General features: G+C 45.9%; 1 protein-coding gene across 3 annotated transcripts; it reads right to left on the bottom strand.

Annotated features, from left to right (window-relative positions):
• Positions 1-416: 416 nt before the first annotated feature.
• On the bottom strand, positions 417-18,424 carry cux1b (cut-like homeobox 1b). 3 transcript variants are annotated; one of them, XM_062473814.1, is made up of 9 exons: positions 17,563-18,423; positions 17,164-17,394; positions 14,527-14,612; positions 14,315-14,431; positions 12,810-12,893; positions 11,613-11,669; positions 3,938-4,018; positions 3,671-3,735; positions 417-1,497 (listed from the first exon to the last, which is right to left on the bottom strand). In XM_062473814.1, exons 1-9 carry the CDS (start codon positions 17,585-17,587, stop codon positions 1,437-1,439), a joined length of 807 nt encoding a protein of 268 aa, XP_062329798.1. In that variant the 5' UTR covers positions 17,588-18,423; the 3' UTR covers positions 417-1,436. The 3 variants fall into 3 exon arrangements, with proteins under 3 accessions (XP_062329798.1, XP_062329797.1, XP_062329796.1); XM_062473813.1 differs by having other exon boundaries at positions 17,183-18,424; XM_062473812.1 differs by having other exon boundaries at positions 17,164-18,423.
• Between the last annotated feature and the right edge of the window lie 457 nt (positions 18,425-18,881).

The raw sequence follows: 18,881 nt of genomic DNA, 5'->3' as shown, positions 1-18,881 counted from the left end.
AGGGGGTACACATATCAGGTGAAAAAACGGCCTGATATAATCTGTATCCCCTCTGTAACTTTTGCTAGAAAAGACTAGGAAGGTGCCACATACATGGAAATTGATCTGGTTACTCATTGCCTCGGGGGGAATGTCCCTGTACTTACTGTAAGTCGCTCTGGAAAAGAGCTTCTGCTAAATGACTAAATGTAATATACAGAACATAAATGACATGCTCCAAACCCTAGGGGGGCTTTCTGATGGCCCACATTCCAACTTTCTGATGCCAAAAAATAAGAAATATAACCACAATTGGAGTGGATTGGAAGCCTCACCACTTGATATGTTGGCCCCCAGGGGCCTAGCAATCAGGGAGGGTAACCTGGAATTGTGTTTTCTGTTTGTTTATGCACATTCACAGGTGACTTGATCACAAACACAATTCTAATGCATATACTTTATTAAGAATGAGAATACAGAGAAGAAACATTTCAAAAGTAATTGTACACAAGGAAATGGGCTGGGTTTAGTACAGAAACGTATCAAATTTGACACTCAGTAAGACGTTGTGTCGAAGACTAAATCTGTTGCCATCCACTGACTTCATCTCCATCATCACACTACCAGCCCCCACCCTACATCCAAATGTCCTGTATGACACAATTCAACTGTCCAGGTCTAAATAACAGACTAGAATATGAAGACACACTGATGTCATCAAACAGAGTTGTAAATTATTACTGGTGTGTTGTGTATCCGTCATATTCTAGAAAACATCCAAGACTAAATCCAACATATTTTAGGAAAGAGAAAGAAGAGGAGAGAGGGGAAGAGAGGGGAGGAGAGAGGAGGAGAGGGGAGGAGAGGGGAAGAGAGGGGAGGAGAGGGGAGGAGAGAACCATGTTTTCCAACAGCTTTTCCAACAAAATATAAAACAGTTTAACCAACTGACCTAAGTGAAAAAATAAAAAACCTGTCTGCCATAATCAATAAACTTGAACGAAGTTATAATTTGTAAGGAAATTATATCAGAAATGAAGAATAAAATCAATAGTACGCTATAATTGCAAATACAGAAAATATATGAGATTCCAAAAACAATCACATTTAACAAGACCTAAACTTTGGTTTAAAGTTTTAAATTATCTTTACGTTAATCATATCAGTTTGAGCTACTAAATCAATCATTTGTACCAGAAATATATTTTAAATCAGTGACATCAAAGAAGAGTCAAATCAATTAGGAACATCACAGCGTAATCTTAGTTTGCAACATCTATATTATGCTTGTATCATTAACTGATTCAGGAGAAACTGAGCCCATCTTGCCAGGAAACACATGAAACTGATGCAGGAATCGGTGCATTTAAACCCGATAATGACGGTGGAGATCAGGACAGGTTAAACTGATCCTCGATTCTTCCATCCCCTCCAGGTCTGTTCACGGGGTGATGACATCACTGCCACATGTCACCGTTATCCCCGTTCTCATGGAAACGGTGCAGGTGATCGGAGTACCTGGGAGACAGGGAGAGGTGAGAAAAGGAGAGAGGTGAGACAGGGAGAGAAGGGTGAGACCGGGAGAGAAACATGAGACAGAGAGAGGGGTGAGACAGGGAGAAACAGGGAGAGAAGGGTGAGACAGGGAGATGGGTGAGACAAGGAGAGATGGATGAGACAAAGAGAGGTAAAACAGGGAGAGAGGAGAAAGACAGGGGGGAAGGTCAGGACTGTCTTCATATCCTATGTGTGAGAGTTTGCAGGGAAGCATACCTCCCTACAAAGGCAAAATAGCCTTGTGCTGCCTTCGGGTCACAAAGACCCGAAGGTTCACAACGACCCATCGTTGTGCTGCGACAACTTTACCCAATACAAAAACAAATAAAAAGCACTTTCTTTTAACCTTCGCGCTGAGGTGGGGTGAGGGGTTGTGACACAGCCCGACAGTTAAAGGAAAATGCTTCACTTTATTTTTGTATGAGGGTAAGTGGTCGCAACACGTGGGGGGGTCACAATGACTGAAGGGTCACAATGACCCGAAGATAACACAAGGGTTAACTCACCAGTTTAAAACTGAGAGAAAATATTTTTTTTTTTGTTTTAGTTGTCCAGCCAAAAGTATTATAGGTAGGACACTGGAAATCTGGCAATTAGATGTTTTAGTAATCACATTTATCTACGTAAAAAAAAATTGTCCTCAAACTTGACTTTTGACCTTTATTTTGGAAGTTACTGAACTCTGCCTCTTAGTGATGAGCATTCCGGCTCTTTTTCGTGAGCCGGCTCGTTTGACTAAGCTCACTGAAAAGAGCCGGCTCTTTTGGCTCCCAAATTACTCTTTTAAAAATATTTGTTTTAACTATGACTTTGACTATGATAGGTGTGAAAACAATTCTAATTAAATTATTAAAGGAAAACATACTCCTTAACCACGTCTTTAAAATGCATTGATTTGTTATGGCTCTCCTCCGAGTTTCGACTACTCGTCTGACTGTGTGTGTGTGAGTTGGCTCGGCCCTCCCTCATACAGTATAATTGGTTGACACTGCATGTATGATTGACAGGAACAGAATGTGAGGCTGATCAGACAGTCGAAACGAATGTGTGTGCAAAATAATAAGGGGTCATAACTTTCATTTCATCGCTTGGTTGCTGATCACTATATGAAATAAGTAAAGGATCATAATAATTATAACATCTACACAACATTTGTGATCATGGCACCATTAGGTTTAATATTATATAAACAAATATATTATGAAGAAAAGAAAAATTATAGACGTGCATAGGAAATTAATATAGTGACTGTCACAAGACTCGTTGATTGAATTGGATGAATGCCAGGGTAGAATACTCACGAACGACTCATGTTAGGGATTTTAAGTGTTGAACACCAGCGAGTAGGCTAATGTTCACACATCAAGCTGTGGATTTAACTTCTCAGGATTCTTGCAGTTGATTTTTTTTTACCAGGTTACAAAAATATCTAAGAAGTTATTTTTCTGCTGCTTAACAACGAAAACGGAGATTGCCAAAGTAGCAGAAAGTCGCCAGATTCGTTGGTAGTTTAAAAAAGAATTGTCGCTAGGTAAGGTGAAAAGTCGCTAAATCTAACGACAAAGGCAACACTGCAGAGTAGCGTAACTCAATTTGAATGTTCTTGAGTGCAGCAAAACAAAGGCAAAGAACCGTAACTGATGTTACTGGATTCTGCCTCGGCTTATCCTCCTCTCCCTCTCTCCCTCTGTCTGTCTCTCTCTCTGTCTGTCTCTCTCTCTGTCTGTCTCTGTCTGTCTCTCTCTCTGTCTCTCTCTCTCTGTCTGTCTCTCTCTCTGTCTGTCTCTCTCTGTCTGTCTGTCTCTCTCTGTCTGTCTGTCTCTCTGTCTCTCTCTCTGTCTCTCTCTCTGTCTGTCTCTCTCTCTGTCTCTGTCTCTCTCTGTCTGTCTCTCTCCGTCTCTCTCTCTCTCAGGGCTTTTGGAAGTTACGGTGAAGACAACCACCTATTTTCTCCAAAAAACATCAACATTAATTCAAGATATTTGTCCACATGATAAAGCAGACCTTAAATGATCCAAAAATGACAAACAAATGTTCTACCTAATTTAAGTTACGGTCTTTGCATGGTAGCATAGGGATATGCAAGTCAATGTAGGAGAATAAGGGTTGCGGTTAGCTCCTACACCATACTCACTTCTTAGCACAGAAAGCATTGCAGTCTCGACCAATACTTTCACTCCAGGCAGTCTTGTACAGCACCTGATCACACACACACACTTTACAATCATGGAAACATTTGGTGAAAGATTTCAAGTTGTTTTTCACTTCTACTGACAGATGGCTTTATTGGGTAGGCACTGACCCCTCCAACAGGTCCTGACCCCCCAAAACCTTCCCCCACAGGCCCTGACCCCCCTAACCTCAGTTCCTATTTGTTGATCAAAGGTGAAAGGTCACATACCAGGAAGACCAGGCAGTGCAGGAAGAGGGTGTAGAAGAAGGCTATGGTTCTAGCCATCTTGTTAGACAGGATACCCCGACCCTGGAACACCAACACTAGGTTAGGAGCAATAACAACAGTGTGTGTGTGCATGTACATATATATGTGTATATATGTATGTGTGTATATTAGGGGTGTATCAGTATACAAAAGTATACAGAAGTCACGGTGCGGTAAGTACAGCGGTTTTGGAGACACGGTTCTATTCGAGTTTGGTTCAAATGCTAGGTTTCATTTCACATTACTTCCATGTCACTTTCTAAACGTTGTCAATCTGTTTACAAAAATCTTGTCTATACAACTGTGAAACTATTACAATTTTCCATTTGGGACTTTTGAGCTGAAGTCCGATGAGTGACCCTGTTTTACATACATTCACTTAGCTAATTTATGTATCACTAGTGCAAATTTAGCAGTGTTGAGTGATAAAACAGACACAGTAGTTGAATCAGCTTCTTTGAAAGTGTTTTCTTTATGGATGAAATGTTGGCTAGTTAACTAGCAGCAATACAATATAAAATGGGTACTTTAGTTTCAGTACAGATGCAGTGAGTTCTATTTCATGCGGTTTGAGGAAAAGAGACTGGCTCAGATAGCTAACCAACTTTGAATATTTTCTGTATATTTTTTTTATAGGATAGGCTTAATTATAATTTAAACTGGGGGGCAGAAAATACAGCTGAGGGGACAAAGCCCCATCTTGCCCCGCGTGACGTGTAAGTGTGTGTAAGGGTGTGTATATTGTATGCGTGCGTGTGTACAGTATGAGTGTGTGTAAGTGTGTGTAAGGGTGTGTATATTGTATGCGTGCGTGTGTACAGTATGAGTGTGTGTAAGTGTGTACAGTTTGAGTGTGTGTAAGTGTGTGTATATTAAGAGTGTGTGTATATTGTATGTGTGCGTGTGTATATTATACACATTACATTTACAGTTAGGTCCATAAATATTTGGACATTGACACAATTTTCATCATTTTGGCTCTGTATACCACCACAATGGATTTGAAATGAAACAATCAAGATGTGCTTTAAGTGCAGACTTTCAGCTTTAATTTCAGGGTATTTACATCCAAATCAGGTGAACGGTGTAGGAATTACAACACATTTTATATGTGGCCCCCCCCTTTTTAAGGGACCAAAAGTAATTGGACAATTGGCTGCTCAGCTGTTCCATGGCCAGGTGTATGTTATTCCCTCATGGGAGTTTGTTATTTCATTGACAAGGAGCAGATAAAAGGTCTAGAGTTCATTTCAAGTATGGTATTTGTGTTTGGAATCTGTTGCTGTCAACTCTCAATATGAAGTCCAAAGAGCTGTCACCATCAGTGAAGCAAGCCATCGTTAGGCTGAAAAATCAAAACAAAATCAAAACAAACCTATCAGATAGATATCAAAAACATTAGGTGTGGCCAAATCAACTGTTTGGTACATTCTTAAAAAGAAAGAACGCACTGGTGAGCTCAGCAACACCAAAAGACCCGGAAGACCACGGAAAACAACTGTGGTGGATGACAGAAGAATTCTTTCCCTGGTGAAGAAAAACCCCTTCACAACAGTTGGCCAGATCAAGAACACTCTCCAGGAGGTAGGCGTATCTGTGTCAAAGTCAAAAATTAAGAGAAGACTTCACCAGAGTAAATACAGAGGGTTCACCACAAGATGTAAACCATTGGTGAGTCTCAAAAACAGGAAGACCAGATTAGAGTTTGCCAAAAAACATCTAAAAGACCCTGTACAGTTCTGGAACAACATCCTATGGACAGATGAGACCAAGATCAACTTGTACCAGAATGATGGGAAGAGAAGAGTATGGAGAAGGGAAGGAACTGCTCATGATCCAAAGCATACCACCTCAGTGAAGCATGGTGGAGGTAGTGTTATGGCGTGGGCATGTATGGCTGCCAATGGAACTGGTTCCCTTGTATTTATCGATGATGTGACTGCTGACAAAAGCAGTAGGATGAATTCTGAAGTGTTTCTGGCAATATTATCTGCTCAGATTCAGCCAAATGCTTCAGAACTCATAGGACGGCGCTTCACAGTGCAGATGGACAATGACCCGAAGCATACTGCGAAAGCAACCAAAGAGTTTTTTAAGGCAAAGAAGTGGAATGTTCTGCAATGGCCAAGTCAATCACCTGACCTAAATACAATTGAGCATGCATTTCACTTGCTAAAGACAAAACTGAAGGGAAAATGCCCCAAGAACAAGCAGGAACTGAAGATAGTTGCAGTAGAGGCCTGGCAGAGCATCACCAGGGACGAAACCCAGCGTCTGGTGATGTCTATGGGTTCCAGACTTCAGGCTGTCATTGACTGCAAAGGATTTGCAACCAAGTATTAAAAGTGACAATTAGATTTATGATTATGTTAGTTTGTCCAATTATTTTTGGTCCCTTAAAAAGGGGGGGGCCACATATAAAATGTGTTGTAATTCCTACACCGTTCACCTGATTTGGATGTAAATACCCTGAAATTAAAGCTGAAAGTCTGCACTTAAAGCACATCTTGATTGTTTCATTTCAAATCCATTGTGGTGGTATACAGAGCCAAAATGATGAAAATTGTGTCAATGTCCAAATATTTATGGACCTAACTGTAGTCATTTAGCAGACGCTCTTATCCAAAGCGACTTACAGTAAGTACAGGGACATTCTCCCCCGAGGCAAGTAGGGTGAAGTGCCTTGCCCAAGGACACAACGTCAGTCGGCATGACCGGGAATCGAACTGGCAACCTTCGGATTACTAGCCCGATTCCCTCACCACTTAGCCACCTGACTCCCTACACAGAGCTAATAGTACACATTATACAGAGCTAATAGTGTCTTACTGAGTGTACTTCGTGACTGCCATCTGACTGTAAGTAACCAGAGTTTGTTTCATTCATTTGTGTTTTTGCTAAAACGTTGCCTCTAGTACAGAGGGTAAGGGTATAGCAGCTAAATTGGTCAATAGGTAGCTAGCTAGAGATCGAGTTTCAGGGTACTTGCCGCCGTGTGAAACCCTGGCTTTGTTTACATAATTAGGGCCATTGTCAGCTGCGCCTTTAGCATATTTAGGCGATTAGCACTGCAGAGGCAGCCTCGTCTGGCAGCCTCGGTGCACGAAGACTCGGTCGAACAAAGACAGGGAGTCTACCTGCGGGAGTCCGCCGAGGATGGCCGACGTGGTGGATCACCTCTTCTGACAAGTATCACCCTATTTGTATTGTAATCCACCTAGAACATATTCATAGCTAGCATGTGTTTCTTCAGCATTCCCGTTCACTACACTACCCGTAGACGTAGATATATCACAAAGTATATACGGTCAACTTCTAACCTTCACTACCTATCCAGATCTTCTCAACCTGCCCTCTCTCTTTCTATAGGGCTCTGGAACTGCCAGTCTGCTGTGAACAAGGCAGACTTCATCCCAGCGTTTGCATCTCATGCTTCTCTTCATGCCCTTGCGCTGACAGAGACATGGATCCGCCCTGAGAACACTGCAACTCCAGCTGCTCTCTCCGTCAACCACTCCTTCACTCACTCACCCCGCTCAACCGGGCGGGGTGGTGGGACAGGGTTGCTTCTTTCCCCACATATTAAATACACATCCACACCACTCCCTGTTACTGCCAAATCATTTGAACACCATTGTGCGATGCTAACTGATCCTATCAAAGCATGCTTAATTGTTCTTTATCGCCCACCAGGCCCGCTAGCCGACTTTGTGGAGGAGCTGGACATGCTCCTCAGCGTCCTCCCGGATGATGGAACCCCCCTGATAGTCCTTGGGGACTTCAACATCCACCTCCAAGGAACTCAGGCCGTCGACTTCTTGTCTCTCCTGACCTCCTTCGACCTGACGTTGCTGAGCACACCGGCGACCCACAAAGCAGGCAAACAGCTAGACCTCATACTGACACGTAACTGTATCACTGACTTAACCTTTGTAACCCCACTGCATATTTCTGATCACTACTTTATCCAATTCTCTATCTCTCTCCCTCCAACTCCTTCTACCTCCCCTCCCCTTGTAACTTTCCGGCGCAACCTCCGCTCCCTATCCCCCTCCCATTTCTCCTCTATTGTAACATCCTCCCCCCCCCATTGACGAGTTCTCGTCCCACCCCACTAACACTGCCACTGACACCTTGTTAACCACTTTAACTGCATCACTTGACTCTCTCTGTCCCCTGTCAACCAGGCCTGCACGATCTTCTCCCTCCTGCCCGTGGCTTACGGATGTTATCCGTGAAGAACGGTCCACCCTTCGGGCAGCTGAGAGGAGATGGCGCAAATCCAAAGGCGGTCCGGACCTTGATAAGTATCACTCCCTCCTCAAATCCTTCTCTTCTCACATAACTGGTGCTAAAACCCTCTACTTTCTGAACAAAATTAACTCTGCTTCAAACCCCCACAAACTTTTTTATACCTTCTCCACGCTTCTTAACCCACCTCCCCCACCCCCTCCCTCCACCCTGACAGCAGACGACTTCTCCTCCTTCTTTGAGAAAAAAGTCGCAGACATTAGCAGTCGGTTCCCTAAGCCCACCTGTCCTACCCTCTCACCCTCCATGACTGACCCGACTAAATGTCTAAACTCTTTTTCTCCCCTGTCTGAGGCAGAGATCTCTGACCTCATTCTCTCTCATCGCCCCACCTCCTGTCCCCTTGATCCTATACCCTCCCCTCTCTTTCAAACCATCTCCCCCTCCATCATAACTTTTCTTCTCCATGTCCTAAACTCCTCTCTTACCTCTGGCACCTTCCCCTCTGCTTTCAAACAGGCTAGAGTTACCCCTCTACTCAAAAAACCCTCCCTTAACCCTGCCGTTCTCCAGAACTACAGACCGGTATCACTGTTACCCTTCCTTTCATAAACAATTGAACGTGCTGTATCTAACCAACTGTCTAACTTTCTCTCTCAGAACAACCTGCTTGACCCCAACCAATCGGGCTTCAAGACTGGCCACTCCACAGAGACTGCCCTCCTTTCAGTCACCACTGCCCTCCAGTCTGCCAGAGCGGCTTCCAGGTCATCTGTCATCATTCTGCTGGACCTTTCTGCAGCGTTTGATACGGTTAACCACCAGATCCTGCTCGCCAGACTTTCTTTCCATTCAGAGATGGGCATCACTGGCACTGCACTCCAGTGGATCTCATCCTACCTGTCGGGAAGATCCTACCAGGTTTCCTGGGGAGGCAAACTGTCAGGCCCTCGCCAGCTCTCCACTGGTGTCCCACAGGGCTCCGTCCTTGGACCCATCCTCTTCTCTCTGTACACCACCTCACTTGGACCAATCATCACCTCCCATGGCTTCTCCTACCACTGCTACGCTGACGACACGCAGCTGTACCTGTCGTTCCCCCCGACAGATCCGGGGATCTCAGCTAGGATTGAGGCCTGCCTGACAGACATCTCCGCCTGGATGACCGAGCACCACCTCCAGCTGAACCTCGCCAAAACAGAACTTCTCATCATCCCGGCTAAACCCTCCATCTCCCACGATCTCTCAATCACCCTGGGATCTGCGACGGTGACCCCTTCATCCTCTGCCAGGAACCTTGGGGTTACCATGGACGACGAGCTCTCCCTCACGGCCCACATTGCTGCGGTCTCCCGGTCGTGTAGATTCACCCTCTACAACATCCGGAAGATCAGGAGATACCTGTCTGAGCACTCCACCCAGCTGCTAGTCCAAGCACTTGTCCTCTCCAAGTTGGACTATTGCAACTCGCTGCTCGCTGGTCTCCCAGCATGTGCAACCCGCCCTCTTCAGAGGATTCAGAACGCAGCGGCCCGCCTGGTCTACAATCTACCCAGACGCTCCCATGTTACCCCGCTCCTCATCTCTCTCCACTGGCTACCTATCATGGCCCGTATCAGATTCAAGACCCTGGTATTGACCTTCCGAGCAGTGAACGGGACTGCACCCGTCTACATCAAGTCTCTCCTGCAGCCCTACACCCCCACCCGTCACCTACGGTCTTCTTCAGACAACCGCCTGGTGGTCCCACCGCTCAAGACCGCCCGGTCCCAACACAAGCTCTTCTCCTGTCTGGCCCCCCAGTGGTGGAATCAACTCCCCACTTCCATCAGAGACACTGACTGTCTCTCCACCTTCAAGAAAAGGCTCAAGACGCACTTGTTCCGGGAGTACAACGGTACTTAGGAATGGTTCGCTTGACCCAATGTTAGTTTCCTCAAGGATCACAATGACTCTTGCTTAGAGACTTGTTGCTCTTGTGGTTAGTGGTAACTGACTTAAATTTTTGTACTCGCTGTGATATATTGTTTTATTATTGTTGCTTGCTTTTTTTCCACAGGTACACTTGCACTTATAGCAGTTCATGTTTAATTGTAACTTGTTTAACTACATGCTCTTATGGTTCTTCCCTTTGGCACTTATTTTGGTTGTTCACAATGTGTGCTTCATGTTTTGGCTACTCGCAATGTTTTGTGGCTATCTCGTTGTTATGATCAGTGACCTATGCACTTTGTAAAGCTCTCTCTTGGAAGTCGCTTTGGATAAAAGCGTCTGCTAAATGAATAAATGTAAATGTATTATGAGTGTGTGTATATTGTATGAGTGTGTGTAGTGTATAGTAGAGTGAGTGTGGCGCTGGGCCTGCTCTATCTAGCTAGCTGGCCGCAACCATTTCTCAAACTCCCGGCAAAAAAATGTGGACGGATGAGGGAAGATTGAGTTTTCATTCATCTGATTAACCTCATAATCTGTGTCCATAGAAACGCCTGACTCAAGTGTGTTCTTCGTCTGACTGCATGCACCAAACAGTGACGTCCATACTGTGAATTTGCGGTATTTGCTACAAATACATGCACTGTTACACCCCCTAGTGTGTGGATGTGTATGTATATATATATTAGTGCCGTTAACGGCGTTAACGCAAACCCATTTTATCGCAAGATTAACGTTCTTTTTGGCCTAGCAAATTTGTAGTTTTATTCCACATGCTGTTGCAACAACTAGTAACGTTAGAAAACCTACAACACCGGATCTAGCTAGACCGGAAACAAAACAACAGGCACGCCGCACACACTTGTTTGGGCTTGCGAGCCGGCCAGAGTAGTAGGCTAACGTTGCGTTTTGAGTGGATGGCGAGCGCGAGACACCAAAATGGATGCCAATAAGATTCTGAATGGAAAGTTTACTTTTAAAAAGTTGCCAAATTGTTCCATTGACAATACCAAAGTGATCTGTGTGTTTTGTCGTAGTGAACTGAGCTATCATCGCAGCACGTCCATTCTGAAATACAACTTGATGGCCAAGCACACAGCTGATGTGAATTCTCCGCCCCCTCGTCAAAGCCAGGCGACAATGGACAGAAGCACATGGATACCACAACTAAGAACAAACTTACTGCAGCCATAGCTAAATGGGTGGCTATTGCATGTAGGCCTGTTAACGTTGTGGAGGACGAAAAATAATGGGACAAAAAGAAATCAAGGGACATTTAGAATAGTTAAAAATGTGCGATTAATTGCGAGTTAACTAGGACATTAACGCGATTAATCGCGATTAAATATTTTAATCGTTTGACAGCACTAATATGTATATATATATATGTATGTGTGTGTATATTTATGTATATATATATACCGGTATGTGTGTATATGTGTGTCTGTCTCACCAGGCTGAGCGTAGCTTTATCCCAGGGGCTCAGACTCAGGTATCTGCGTTGGCGTTCCTGTGGACGTACTCACACACATCACACACACACCCCAAATCATACACACACCTCAAACCCTAACGTCAAGGTTTCTATGGCAATCATCAATGTTTTCACTTGGGGGTGGGCAGGGCTACTTATGTCTCCTAAATAAGCAAATGACTACATAGACAATACTTACATTTAGAAAAATTGCAGATGGGATAGGCTACATTTACATTTAGTCATTTAGCAGACGCTCTTATCCAGAGTCACTTACAGTAAGTACAGGGACAATCTAGGGCTACCTAGGTAAAAAATATATATTTTGAGTGTGTGAGAATACAGTGCAAGTGTGTGTGTGTGTATGTGTATATAATGAGTGTGTGTACATGTGTGTGTAGTGTATGATTGTGAGTGTCTAGTATAAGTGTGTGTAGTGTATGAGCGTGTTGTATAAGTGTGTGTAGTGTATGAGTGTGTGTGTGTGTGTGTGGTGTATGAGTGTGTGTGTGTGTGGTGTATGAGCGTGTTGTGTATGAGTGTGTGTAGTGTATGAGTGTGTGTGTGTGTGGTGTATGAGCGTGTTGTGTATGAGTGTGTGTAGTGTATGAGCGTGTGTGTGTGTGTGTGTAGTGTATGAGTGTGTGTGTGGTGTGTGTAGTGTATGAGTGTGTGTGTGTGGTGTGTGTGTGTGTGTGGTGTATGAGTGTGTGTGTGTGTGGTGTGTGTGTGGTGTATGAGTGTGTGTGTGTGTGGTGTGTGTGTGTGTGTGTGTGTGGTGTATGAGTGTGTAGTGTATGAGTGTGTGTGTGTGTGTGGTGTATGAGTGTGTGTGTGTGTGTGGTGCATGAGTGTGTGTGTGTGTAGTGTATGAGTGTGTGTGTGTGTGTGTGGTGTATGAGTGTGTGTGTGTGTGTGGTGTATGAGTGTGTGTGTGTGTGGTGTATGAGTGTGTGTGTGTGTGTGTGTGGTGTATGAGTGTGTGTGTGTGTGTGTGGTGTATGAGTGTGTGGGTGGTGTGTGTGTAGTGTATGTGTGTGTGTGTGTGTGTGTGGTGTATGAGTGTGTGTGTGGTGTGTGTGTGTGTGTGGTGTATGAGTGTGTGTGTGTGTGGTGTATGAGTGTGTGTGTGTGTGTGTGTGTGTGTGTGTGGTGTTGCTGGGTGGTCCTCCTCACCCTCTTGCTGAAGGAGGTGAAGGGGTCTAGTCTCTCTTCATACTGGCTGGAGTAACGCATCACTGTGTCATCATTGCCACCACCCTGGAGAGAGGGGGGAAGAGACAGGGGAGGCAGAGACAGAGCGAAGGACAGAGAGACAGGGGTCCATGTTATAGCTTAGTGGTAGAGTATATGACTCCAGATCTAGAGGTCACAGGTTTGATTCCACCCCTGCTTGCGATGAAAGTGCCTGCTAAATTAAAACATTATTATTTTCATCCTGGTATTCTCAAAACTTCAGGGTTTGTGTGACGACAAGAGAGCAAAGAAACAGGAGAGGAGGAGGAGGTAGAGAAAGGGAGTAGAGGAGGTAGAGAAAGGGAGGAGAGGAGGTAGAGAGAAAGGGAGGAGAGGAGGTAGAGAGAAAGGGAGGAGAGGAGGTAGAGAGAAAGGGAGGAGAGGAGGTAGAGAGAAAGGGAGGAGAGGAGGAGGAGGAGAGGAAGAGAGAAGGTAGAGAAAGGGAGTAGAGGAGGTAGAGAAAGGGAGGAGAGGAGGTAGAGAGAAAGGGAGGAGAGGAGGTATAGAGAAAGGGAGGAGAGGAGGAGGAGGAGAGGAAGAGAGAAGGTAGAGAAAGGGAGTAGAGGAGGTAGAGAAAGGGAGGAGAGGAGGTAGAGAGAAAGGGAGGAGAGGAGGTAGAGAGAAAGGGAGGAGAGGAGGAGGAGGAGAGGAAGAGAGAAGGTAGAGAAAGGGAGTAGAGGAGGTAGAGAAAGGGAGGAGAGGAGGTAGAGAAAGGGAGGAGAGGAGGTAGAGATAAAGGGAGGAGAGGAGGAAGAGAGAAAGGGAGGAGAGGAGGTAGAGAGAAAGGGAGGAGAGGAGGTAGAGAGAAAGGGAGGAGAGGAGGTAGAGAGAAAGGGAGGAGAGGAGGTAGAGAGAAAGGGAGGAGAGGAGGTAGAGAAAGGGAGGAGAGGAGGTAGAGAGAAAGGGAGGAGAGGAGGTAGAGAGAAAGGGAGGAGAGGAGGAAGAGAGAAAGGGAGGAGAGGAGGTAGAGAGAAAGGGAGGAGAGGAGGTAGAGAGAAAGGGAGGAGAGGAGGTAGAGAGAAAGGGAGGAGAGGAGGTAGAGAGAAAGGGAGGAGAGGAGGTAGAGAGAAAGGGAGGAGAGGAGGAGGAGAGAAAGGGAGGAGAGGAGGAGGAGAGAAAGGGAGGAGAGGAGGAGGAGAGAAAGGGAGGAGAGGAGGAGGAGAGAAAGGGAGGAGAGGAGGAGGAGAGAAAGGGAGGAGAGGAGGTAGAGAGAAAGGGAGGAGAGGAGGTAGAGAGAAAGGGAGGAGAGGAGGTAGAGAGAAAGGGAGGAGAGGAGGTAGAGAGAAAGGGAGGAGAGGAGGAGGAGAGAAAGGGAGGAGAGGAGGAGGAGAGAAAGGGAGGAGAGGAGGAGGAGAGAAAGGGAGGAGAGGAGGAGGAGAGAAAGGGAGGAGAGGAGGTAGAGAGAAAGGGAGGAGAGGAGGAGGAGAGAAAGGGAGGAGACTCACCCTCCCCGGGTAGCCCTGCAGGAACTTGATCTTCTCATACAGCTTGATGTTGTCTGCTCTCATGCTGTCCAGCTCTGTCTGCAGGGCCAGCATGGTCTGCTGCATGGAACGACCCTCCTGGAGGGAGAGAGTTGTGTGTGTGTGTGTGTGTGTGTGTAAAAGAGAGAGGGAGTCATGTTTGTGTGTATGTGTGTAGTGTATGTGGGACTCACAGCCTCCAGCTCCTGGTTGCGTGTGCGGAACCTCTCCCTCTGGCTGGAGATGATGGAGAGCAGGGAGTCCATCTGGCCCTGAGGACCTGGGGGTTAGGGTTAGGGTTACTGCATACATTCATACTGGGGGTTAGGGTTAGGGTTACTGCATACATTCATACTGGGGGTTAGGGTTACTGCATACATTCATACTGGGGGTTAGGGTTAGGGTTACTGCATACATTCATACTGGGGGTTAGGGTTACTGCATACATTCATACTGGGGGTTAGGGTTAGGGTTACTGCATACATTCATACTGGGGGTTAGGGTTAGGGTTACTGCATACATTCATACTGGGGGTTAGGGTTACTGCATACATTCATACTGGGGGTTAGGGTTACTGCATACATTCATACTGGGGGTTAGGGTTAGGGTTACTGCATACATTCATACTGGGGGTTAGGGTTACTGCATACATTCATACTGGGGGTTAGGGTTACTGCATACATTCATACTGGGGGTTAGGGTTAGGGTTACTGCATACATTCATACTGGGGGTTAGGGTTACTGCATACATTCATACTGGGGGTTAGGGTTACTGCATACATTCATACTGGGGGTTAGGGTTAGGGTTACTGCATACATTCATACTGGGGGTTAGGGTTACTGCATACATTCATACTGGGGGTTAGGGTTAGGGTTACTGCATACATTCATACTGGGGGTTAGGGTTACTGCATACATTCATACTGGGGGTTAGGGTTAGGGTTACTGCATACATTCATACTGGGGGTTAGGGTTAGGGTTACTGCATACATTCATACTGGGGGTTAGGGTTACTGCATACATTCATACTGGGGGTTAGGGTTAGGGTTACTGCATACATTCATACTGGGGGTTAGGGTTAGGGTTACTGCATACATTCATACTGGGGGTTAGGGTTAGGGTTACTGCATACATTCATACTGGGGGTTAGGGTTAGGGTTACTGCATACATTCATACTGGGGGTTAGGGTTAGGGTTACTGCATACATTCATACTGGGGGTTAGGGTTAGGGTTACTGCATACATTCATACTGGGGGTTAGGGTTAGGGTTACTGCATACATTCATACTGGGGGTTAGGGTTACTGCATACATTCATACTGGGGGTTAGGGTTAGGGTTACTGCATACATTCATACTGGGGGTTAGGGTTAGGGTTACTGCATACATTCATACTGGGGGTTAGGGTTACTGCATACATTCATACTGGGGGTTAGGGTTAGGGTTACTGCATACATTCATACTGGGGGTTAGGGTTAGGGTTACTGCATACATTCATACTGGGGGTTAGGGTTACTGCATACATTCATACTGGGGGTTAGGGTTAGGGTTACTGCATACATTCATACTGGGGGTTAGGGTTAGGGTTACTGCATACATTCATACTGGGGGTTAGGGTTACTGCATACATTCATACTGGGGGTTAGGGTTAGGGTTACTGCATACATTCATACTGGGGGTTAGGGTTACTGCATACATTCATACTGGGGGTTAGGGTTAGGGTTACTGCATACATTCATACTGGGGGTTAGGGTTAGGGTTACTGCATACATTCATACTGGGGGTTAGGGTTACTGCATACATTCATACTGGGGGTTAGGGTTAGGGTTACTGCATACATTCATACTGGGGGTTAGGGTTACTGCATACATTCATACTGGGGGTTAGGGTTAGGGTTACTGCATACATTCATACTGGGGGTTAGGGTTAGGGTTACTGCATACATTCATACTGGGGGTTAGGGTTAGGGTTACTGCATACATTCATACTGGGGGTTAGGGTTACTGCATACATTCATACTGGGGGTTAGGGTTACTGCATACATTCATACTGGGGGTTAGGGTTACTGCATACATTCATACTGGGGGTTAGGGTTACTGCATACATTCATACTGGGGGTTAGGGTTACTGCATACATTCATACTGGGGGTTAGGGTTAGGGTTACTGCATACATTCATACTGGGGGTTAGGGTTACTGCATACATTCATACTGGGGGTTAGGGTTACTGCATACATTCATACTGGGGGTTAGGGTTACTGCATACATTCATACTGGGGGTTAGGGTTACTGCATACATTCATACTGGGGGTTAGGGTTACTGCATACATTCATACTGGGGGTTAGGGTTACTGCATACATTCATACTGGGGGTTAGGGTTACTGCATACATTCATACTGGGGGTTAGGGTTAGGGTTACTGCATACATTCATACTGGGGGTTAGGGTTAGGGTTACTGCATACATTCATACTGGGGGACCAAGCCTGCACCTGGGGGGGGCACGGTTATATACTGTACACATACATTCTGTCTCTCTCTCATGCACACACACAACAGGACCCTCTCTCTCTCACAGACACGCAACAGGACACTCTCTCACACACACACATCCACGCACACACACAACAGGACCCTCTCTCTCTCACCTCTCACACACACGCAACAGGACCCTCTCACACACACACACACAACAGGACCCTCTTTTTCTCTCTCTCTCTCACACACACACACAACAAGCCCTCTCTCTCACACACATACACACAACAGGACCCTCTCTCACATACACACACATACACACAACAGGACCCTCTCTCACACACACGCCCGGTGTACCAGTGAAGGTGGCACTGGCCTCCTTGACGGGCTCTGGGATGGAGTAGCTGAGGTCGCAGCCCTCTGCGTCCGGCCGGGCGGAGGAGGCCAGGGATTGGATGGCCGGACGGACGGAGGAGGCCAGGGATTGGACGGTGCTCAGGTCCTGCTCCAGCTTCAGTATCAGCTGTTTCTGCTCCGCACCACAACGCACCGCCGCCGAGAACTCCAGCTGCAGCTCTGCATAGCGGCCTGAGGACCACACACACACGCATGCAGATATACACACACACACATATACACATACTGACATATCTACGCACACATGTATGCACATATACATGCATGAACACACACATGTACAGTCAAAATGAAACCACACACAGCCAGGGCAACAGAAGCAGCAGTAGTGAAACATACCTTGTGTTGACAGCCAAGGATCCATAGCTCCAGAACTATACCTAAAATGTGACCCTGTTACTATGAACACTTCACTGTGTTGATGTTAGACTTTACTGACTCACTATGGGATTCAGCCTTCTTCTGATTGACACCCACACACCCTGCTACGGCCAATTAAAGAGCTACAGAGGTCATAGCTACATTTTTAACTATCAGATTAAAGTACACAGGAATAAAGAACATACTTCTAGTGTTTGTATAAAATAAATTTACTTCAATGATCACAACAAGGGTGCTAGTGAATGATTATGAAGAATCAATAATACCAATAACAAATCCATATTGTTTCCACCTGTGATATTGCTTCTGAGAGTAGAGAGGAAGAGAGGAAAATTGCTAAATGAACATTATTATTACTAAGCAGACCCATGTCACAAAAAGCGTCTCAGCTTTCATGGGAGGGTTAAGAGCATGTGGGGCAACAGCTAACTTCTACTTGCCGTCAGCATACAGCCGCCCTGGGACTCCTAATCCCAACTACCCCATACAGCCACCCTGGGACTCCTAATCCCAACTACCCCATACAGCCACCCTGGGACTCCTAATCCCAACTACCCCATACAGCCACCCTGGGACTCCTAATCCCAACTACCCCATACAGCCACCCTGGGACTCCTAATCCCAACTACCCCATACAGCCACCCTGGGACTCCTAATCCCAACTACCCCATACAGCCGCCCTGGGACTCCTAATCCCAACTACCCCATACAGCCACCCTGGGACTCCTAATCCCAACTACCCCATACAGCCATCCTTCTCCGTAATTGGCTTTGTCTGCTACACATACAAACTGAAGTACAAGTGTGTGATGAGTGAAAACACTACCCTGCAAAGAACACACACACATGTAGTTACCCTCTCTCTCCATCCATCTCTCTCTCCTTCCATCTCTCCATCCATCTCTCTCTCCTTCCATCCATCTCCCTCTCTTCATCCATCTCTACCTCCATCTCCCTCTCTCTTCATCCATATCTACCTCCATGTCCCTCTCTCTCTCTTGCTAGTGCAGTAACACTACCTCACAAAGAACACACAGACCAGTAAGGATGATGTAGGAGTGAATTGTTTGTGTGTGTGATCTGCATATCAGTGATTCTTGATGTATGTCCCTACAAACCCCTAATACCTTCATAACTCATTCAACATTACAAGGCAAGTCTTCATCTGGATAAGGTGCTGCTGGCTGTGTCTGTTAAAACACAGATGACGGTAACAGCAGAACAGACTCAGCTACTACGTGTGTTGACCCTGTCCAACAGTACATAGCGTCTATAAT

The sequence above is a fragment of the Osmerus eperlanus genome, chromosome 11 (assembly GCF_963692335.1).
Source record: "Osmerus eperlanus chromosome 11, fOsmEpe2.1, whole genome shotgun sequence".
Lineage (NCBI taxonomy): Eukaryota > Metazoa > Chordata > Actinopteri > Osmeriformes > Osmeridae > Osmerus > Osmerus eperlanus.
The sequence above is the reverse complement of the archived record's forward strand: the minus strand, read 5'-3'. Positions and strand labels throughout refer to the sequence as shown.